The sequence below is a fragment of the Bufo gargarizans genome, chromosome 8 (assembly GCF_014858855.1).
Source record: "Bufo gargarizans isolate SCDJY-AF-19 chromosome 8, ASM1485885v1, whole genome shotgun sequence".
Lineage (NCBI taxonomy): Eukaryota > Metazoa > Chordata > Amphibia > Anura > Bufonidae > Bufo > Bufo gargarizans.
In genome coordinates, this window is record NC_058087.1 from 198,154,173 (window position 1) to 198,162,981 (window position 8,809).

Consider the following 8,809-nt stretch of genomic DNA (forward strand, 5'->3'; position numbering starts at 1 on the left):
CACTGATCCGAACTACCCATAACCTTTAATAGAAACTCGGACACCAAGCTGGAATGAATCGGCCACAGCAGCCGTTTTATTAACATGCAACAAAACATATATATAAAAAACCGTAACACTTTAATGACAAATCCACCCAGCGGGAGGTACTTGAAGCCCCAAATAACTGAAATTACCCCACCGGGGTGAGCCATTTTGCCTCCAGCCATTGCCCACCAGCTCAGAAGCCCCACTGAATGGTCCATTTTAATTTTGCCACAACTGGGAGTTCAGCCCCATCCAAGGAGCCCTCCCATCATCCTCACCTGTGAATGTAATCAACTTCAAGGACCTCCCCCTGCCGCAAATGCACAGACTTGACTCCTTAAGTATGTGCATCCCTCCATAAATTCAAAGCCGTCTCAATCCCTTCCTGTAATGCCAAACTCCACAAATCCAGACCAACTGCATTCAAATGCACTCCATCAGCCCTCCAACCCCCCCCCCACCTTTCTCAAGCTCCGTATGCCTCACCGCTACTGCCCCATTCCTGGCCATAAATCGACCCATGGCCCTATTCACCTCAATCCTCGCCCTATTCACACGCTCCACTGATTTGGCACCCCTCCAAACCATCTTCAGGACTATATCGGACCAAACGGCCACCAACCTCGGAAACAAAGCCCATAACAGCAACAGGTCAAACTTAACATCCCAAAGTAGTTCCCGAAATGGGTGAGCTGCCAAATCGTTACCGCTCACATGCAGCACCAACACGTCAGGTGCCCTATTCTGCCTGACAGAACGATGCACCTCTGGCAACAAACCAGCCCAAACCATACTCCTGCACCCCAACCACCTTACTAGTGATGAGTGGCAGGTGCCATATTCAAATTCGTGATATTTCAGGAATATTTCGCTAAATCTTCGTGATATATTCGCTAACTCGAGACTTCGTTATATTCATACAATGCTATTCTATTGTGAAAAATCGTCGTTGAAATATTTATGTGCTTTGCGTATTTTTGTCATAAGATAAACTATATTAAATAATGAAGAATATTCAAATTCAGTTCTGACTAAGATATTTTGGCGTCTCACATTGGCCCACAAGTAATGGCCCATTACCGGCCTGCTTTTTGCTTGTGGGCCAGTGTGAGACGCTAAAGTATCTTAGTCAGAACTGAATTAGAATATTCTTCATTATTTAATATAGTTTATCTTATGCCAAAAATCGGTATTTAAATATGCGCATTAATCGAATCGCATAAGGGCGTTAAGCAACTTTCCTATTGGGTTGGTAGAATTGTGGAACATGTAGAATATAGCGCTATATTCGTAATACGAATATTCATTTTTTGTTGTTGTTTTTTTCATCTGAGCCCATTACATTTACCATCACTAATGGGTTCAGATGAAAAAAAAAGAATAATATTTGTTTTAACGAATTTATATATCAATATATTCTAAATATTCGTGAATTGTCGAAGTGGCGATATTCGCGAGAAAAATTTGCTAATCGTATATTCACCATCAACACTACACCATACCACCACTGCCGATTGTGGGAAACCCAATTGCTGACCGTCCGGCCGAACTGCTGCCCGGACAGCCCCCCAAAAGACATAAGAATGTCCAGAAATCCACACTAGGGCTGGAACTGCACCTGTAACGAGAAAACAAGGCAAAGAACAATCCTGCCGACAAACCCATGACCCCTATAAAGCCCCTTCCATTCTACATTCAATTAAACCGGATATACGACCTGAAATGAATCCCAACCCCCAATGCGCATGATAACCTTATCACTTAACCCCCACGGGCCGCCTTCATCGCCGCTCCAATCCGAGATGAATGACTTGAATACCCCGCTTGACCCAGTCCCAACCTCTCTAAACATTTTGAAAAAACTGCAGCGAACTGGAAATGAGATAAAAATGACCCATCATTATGCACTAACAATGGTGAAATCCCCATCCTCATTTCCGACCCATATTCCCTCAAACATTGCACTGGGCACATGGCACAACCCGGAATGCCGAACAGCACTACTCTCCGCCCTCTATCCTCCACATCCGTCTTTGAGCGACGAATGATGAATTCCACCCTATTGTGGAACAAATTCATGTCCTCCCTGAGCAACCCTCCCACCCGACTAACCGTCAGACAGACCAGATCCCCTGAGCGTAACGCCCCGAAAAACACTCAAGAAACAGGCCGAACTACAACCCTCCTTTAACTGTTCACCCAACTCCAAAAGCAACGCAAACGACACCGGCCTCCTACTATCTTCACCTACCCTCAAATGAATGCCCTCATGACCTCCGTAATTTTCCTCAACTTGAACCCAAAGGCCAACCCTGCTATACAACTATTCACTTTACCCACTGACCAACCCTCTTCTCTACAATGACCTACAAACAATAACAACGGAACCTCCAACTCTTCATTCCCAACACCCAATATAACACACCAGTCCTCCCAATACTGCCACGCTTTTAAATAAGTCACCCATGTACTGGGCGCCAATGATGCCTGAATGAGCCCTGATCTGGTTCCTCCAGAAGATCTCACAGACAACTCGGGCACTCCTTCCCAAACTCTTCTGCCTCTGGAGAAAGCTGCTGGAACCAACCCCACTGCGAACAAGAGAAAGCATCAGCAATACAGTTGTCGACCCTTGCCACATGCACCACCACCACCCAGGTATTGTGGAAATTTTGTTATGCGGACATTTTATTTTAGGATCTGTGTGTGTTTTTATAGATTGTCATCTGTCTCCATGTGTCGGATTTAGCCAGAGAACAATCTAGCAGAGGGCACTTTGGTTGAATCGGGACCAGCGGTAAAACCGTCAGTATGAAAACCTTCTCATGGGCTTGGAGACGTGTTCTCAGTGTGTAGGGGGGGGGGGGGGGGGGCGTTGGCCGGTTTGTGAGCACTAAGTGCAAGCACTGGGCTTCTTCCTTCCAAATGTCTATACACATTAGAGAAGTGAAGTCTGCACAACGAGAGATACATATTATACCTCTGCTGTGGCTTGGCTATCCCTTTCTGGATACATATCTGCTTTTAAGACATGCACATCTGCCTTGTCAGTATACTCGTACCGTATACTGACAATAGCCGTAGCAATGTCTCGCAGATAATCTCAAACCTATAAGAACCAGTAGAATGATCTTCACTAGATACTGGTCACTTTTGAGCAGTAGTGAATGAGGTGCATGCTGACAGTGATGGGGGGTGGGCGGCCACCTGGCTGGTCAGACAATGGACACACTATTGCTCAGCAAGAACTCAATATGGTAGCACCTAGGTCTGTCTCTGACTGTGGTTGAGGGAAGAGAGATTTACCTATTTCTTTACACAAAGTTTGATGCGGGCAGATTACAACTATTAATATTTCTACAACACACAATATACTGCACACACACACTATATACCACACACACACTATATACCGCACACACACACTATATACCGCACACACACACTATATACCACACACACACTATATACCACACACACACAGACACACTATATACGGCACACACAGACACACTATATACCGAACACACACAGACACACCATATACCACACACACACTATATACGGCACACACACACACACACTATATACGGCACACACACAGACACACTATATACGGCACACACACAGACACACTATATACTGCACACACACAGAAACATTATATACCGCACACACACTATATACCGCACACACACACAGACACACTATATATGGCACACACACTATATACCGCACACACACACAAACACACTATATATGGCACACACACTATATACCGCACACACACACACAGACACACTATATACTGCACACGCACTATATACCGCACACACACAGACACACTATGTACTGCACACACAGACACACTATATACCGCACACACACAGACACACTATATACGGCACACACACTATATACCGCACACACACACTACATACCGCACACACACTATATACGGCACACACACTATATACCGCACACACACACAGAGTCTATAGATTATAGTTTGTGTCCTGTTGGTCAGGACTCAGGAGAAGCTTTCTATGTCTGGTCCATTTACAGTTATCCAGGGTGCACCCCGGGGAGACAAACCAGCTGTACACCCCATACCGCACCGTCACTAGACAGCTACATCTCTGCTCAGCTGGACAGTATCTGATAGCTCTGACCCCACTAACAGTAAGGCCGCATGCACATGGGAGTGTTTTTTCAAAACTACGGACCGTACAAACCCATCCTGACGTCCTGCAGAGTGGACAAGCGCAGGGCACCACCGCTCTACTGTGATACACTTGTATAGATAAACTCTGCAGGACGGGTTTGTACGGTCCGTAGTTGTGAAAAAACACGCCCGTGTGCAGGCGGCCTAAATCTAATATTTCCACCTCAAAGCATTAAATACTTTTTGCAGTTTACTTGAGTAAATTATTTTCAATACTATTATTGTTAAAAATAGGGATTATAAGCTTGCATTTTTCTCTTGCAGCGGATGTTGGGTCGGTGCTACGACCGCACCCGGTCCCACGCCGAGAAGTCGCGGATTGTGCGGGAGCTGGCCTATGAGATCTGGCACCAAACGGGTGTAAAACACCGCCGTCTGGCCATTATAAAGAAATGGTCAGACATGAAGAGAAGGCAGCCCCGGTATATAAAAATAATATGGGACGGAAAATGCCCAGGTAGATGCGTAAATAACTTTTGTATGTTTTGCCAACACTCTGTAGTGTATACAGTGCTAAGCAAAAGTATTCACCCCCCTTGAGTTTGTTCTTTTTTTTCTTGCCTCACCCCCTGGAATAAACATGGATTGTTTGAGGATTTCCGTCATGTAATTTGTAGAACCTGCCGACAACTTAGACCTTCTTTTAAATTGGTTAATTGTAAAGCAAACAACAAATACGACAAAATAACAGAAAAGGTCAATGTACAGAACTCTTCACCCCCCTAAAGTCAGTACTTTGTAGAGCCGCCTATTGCAGCAATCACAGCTCCAAGTTGCTTTGGATAAGTCTCTATGAGCAGTCGCCACATCTGACCGCTGGGATTGTTGCCCGTTCCTCCTTGCAGAACTGCTCCGGCTCCTTCAGGTCGGATGTTTGCGCTTGTGAACAGCGATCTTTACGTCTGACCTCAGATCTTCTATTGGACTGAGATCTGGGCTGTGACTCGGCCTTTACAACATTTACATGTTTCCCCTTAAACCAGTCAAGTGTTGCTTTAGCTGTGTGTTTGGGGTCATTGTCCTGCTGGAAGGTGACCCTCCGTCCTAGCCTCAGTGGGGCAGGTTCTGCTCAAGAATATCCCTGTCCATCTTTCCCTCAACTCTGACCAGTTTCCCAGTCCCGGCTGCTGAAAAACATCCCCCCAGCATGATGCTGCCACCACCATGTTTCATTGTGGGGATGGTGTTCTTTGGGTGATGTGATGTGTTGGCTTTGTTCCAGACAAGTGACGGACTGAACCATCACTGTGTCTGCAGGAGAAGCCTGAGGGCTAGCCTCTTTCCTACAGGCTATGGATCCAGGACTATGGAGACCTTCCTACTGGATATGGACCCAGGACTATGGAGACCTTCCTACAGGCTATGGACCCAGGACTATGGAGACCCCCACTTTGACCTATTTGGGTTAGAGGGAACTATAAACCATTATTTTTTTATTGAGTTTATCGTCCACATCTTTCCTATTCCCCATTAAAGTAGCATGGTGTGAATCCATAAACGCAATAAGGGTTAACTCTGCTCTGAGACTCCCAATGAATGTGTTACTTTATTTGTCCCTTTGTTCTATTGTGTTAGTGATGGGATTAAGAAGTAGCCGACTCTGGTGTAGAGACGTAGATCATCCTATGATACACTGAGGAGATAATCCCATCCCATGGGTCTCCTCTCGCCCTATTGTTTCATCAAGACACTGTGGAGGAGATGTCTTTTTGCATGCTGTTCATTTCTTATTGAGTTATGCATCATAAAGCTGGTAGTTACTGCAACTATATGTAGATCCCTCCATATTGGAATTTCTTTCTATCTAATGTTGTTAAGATTTCTGAGTTGTTTCTCTAAAATCTGAACATTCTGTGATCACAGACGTTCCTATTCCCTCCATTCAGAGAAGGCGATCGGTGGAGGTTGTGGAGGTAGAGGAGGAAGAGGAGGAGGAGGCCGGACCCTCCCAACCTATTGAACTACCCCCACCAAATGTGGGAGAAGTGAAGAAGGTGGAAAGTGCTGTATCCTCCAGCACCGCCCCATCTCAGGACTAGGAGGAAGAGGAGGCGATCACCAGCCCCCACCAGGAGGGTAAATATGTGCACATAGCAAAATGATTATGTATCCATAACATGTACTTAAACATTTAAAGGGCCAACAATGAGGTGACAACATACACTATAGTAATACAAAAAAGAACACTGGACAATAACTCTTTAATCTACATTAAAACCATTAACTTAACAAAGAAATAATATTAAACTCTATAGAACTATTACTAACTAACAAACAAAATAAAATTATACTGTACTGAAATATCACTAACTAATAAACTATATAATCATCATAAATATCACTAACGTATCGCGATTTAAATCGTTAATGTGTATAAAGACTTTAAATAAATAAACAAAAGTTTAAAAATAGACATATTTAGTACCGCCGTGTACATATCGACCGTCTCTATAAAACTCTCTCTGATCTAACCCTTCAGGTGAACACTGTAAAAATAAACAATAAAAAAAAAATACTAATTTAGTCACCTAACATCACTAAAAGTGCAACACCAAGCTATCAAAAAGAGTAACAATCAGTCATTTCATTCTGGCAAAAATGAGACCCTATCATTAGACAAACGCCAAATAAAAACAATAATATGGCTCTAAAACTATGGAGACAGTAAAACATGAATTGTTTTTGGTTCAACAATGCTTTTATTGTGTAAAATAGAAATAAATAATAAATAAGGAAAAATATTAGGTCTTGCCGCATCTGTAGCAACCAGCTGTATAAAAATATCATACCAAATAACCCCTCAGGTGGACACCTTTCAAAACAAAAATTTTAAACTCTAAAAAAAAGGCTTTTTTTGGAAAACTTTTATCACAAATTAAAGGTTTAAAGGTTTAATAATAATTGCAAATAATGTTCATATATATATTTTTTTCAAACAGTACTGAAGACATTGAAGGCCAAATTGGCCAAAATGCAAAAGGAGCAGCGCAATTATATGTGGGCCATTCAGGAGCGCATGAAGGCCATGGAGGAGAGGCACCGCCAGGCCATGAAGGGGGTGCAGGAGATGATCCTGCTATTGGAAAAGTTGCCATAAATTTTATTTTTATTTTTTCAAATTGGTTACATAAATTGTTTATACAGTTATAACGTGTATTTTGTTTTTTGTAATATTGCTCTGCTTTCGTGTAATAGCTCGGCCTAAGTCAGACAGAACTGACAGCAGCCAGTAAATACATGTCAAATACATATAGGATCCATTCACACATCTGTAAAATGGGTCCGCATCCGTTCCACAATTTAGTGGAACATTTACAGAGCCATTGATTTTCAATTCCAGTCTGAAAAATTAGGCATTCACAGGATAAAGAAGCAAGTGTCGGCCAGTACAGGCCCCAAAAATTAGCCAACAGGCGTTCCCCTGACAGCAAAGTACTTTGTATTCTGTGGCCAGTGGTACATTAGGCATTTACAGGATAAATAAGTGTCGGCCATTACAGGCCCCCGAAATTAGGCATTCAATGGACATAAAAGGCCTTTTATGCCGCTGTATTTACCGAAGACAGGGACCATAAATTGTTCTGGGTGGTGGCGGATTGGGGCTGTCATGAGAAATTTTAAACAAACATGGTTATCACGATCGACGTGACTATCACATACGTGACACAGAGGGAGGGAAAGAGGAAGGCCCTGCCCAAGTGAGAGGGAAGGTGGTGACCCCTGACTCACCTTGCGGCTGGCACCTGGCTGCCCTGACGTCCCTAGACGGGTTCCTCACCCGTACGCCGATCACGTGCCTAAAACCCTGGCTTTCCCTAAGATGAGCCCTAGATAGTGAACAGGGCGGTGGGAACACTAGTCCGCACCACTAGCTCTAAAGGAAAACACCAAGGGGAGGACAGACAATACAGACTAAACATATACTCCCAGGTGGGCGAAAACAGGAGACAACAAAAAGCCCAACAGGGATCCGGAGGGTAGCACTCTGGAACAACAACCAGGATTCACAGCTCCAGTGGGTCAGTATAGATGTCCAGGCAGGAAGCTCTATAACTGGCAACTGGAGAAGTGTGAGAGGAGAATATAAGGAGGTTGGGAGTGGCAGACAAGAAACAGCTGAGGAGGAGAAGCTACGGATCCCTGAGTGAGACAAAAAGGATAGCAAGGCAAACACAGAAAACAATCACTAAGAAACAACGTGATCTTTAGACATAGAGCGCGCAGCCACCCGCTGCGACTTCCTGACCCCGGGTATAACGGAGTCAGACGTGGCTCTTGACACCCTCGTGACAGTACCCCCCCTTTCAAGAGGGGCCTCCGGACACTCAGGACCAGGTCTCTCAGGATGAGAGGCATGGAAAGCCTGAATTAACCTGTTGGCGTTTACCTCTGACGCTGGAACCCACATTCTTTCCTCGGGACCGTAACCCCTCCAATGCACCAGATACTGAAGAGCGCGGCGGACCCGACGAGAATCAACAATTCTGGATATTTGAAACTCCAGATTACCATCCCCAATAACAGGAGGAGGTGGCAGCGGTGATGGTTCTAGAGGTG

The 8,809-nt window shown here is 44.4% G+C and overlaps 1 protein-coding gene across 1 annotated transcript in view; it reads left to right on the forward strand.

The window, feature by feature from the left end:
- Positions 1 to 7,347, forward strand: part of LOC122944775 — a 28,175-nt gene extending 20,828 nt beyond the window's left edge. Inside the window, exons 4-5 of the mRNA XM_044303389.1 lie at positions 6,116 to 6,328; positions 7,192 to 7,347. Of these exons, the coding sequence (XP_044159324.1) occupies positions 6,116 to 6,291 (176 nt within the window). The 3' untranslated portion in view covers positions 6,292 to 6,328; positions 7,192 to 7,347. The remainder of the gene's footprint in view (positions 1 to 6,115; positions 6,329 to 7,191) is intronic.
- The last annotated feature ends 1,462 nt before the right edge of the window (positions 7,348 to 8,809 follow it).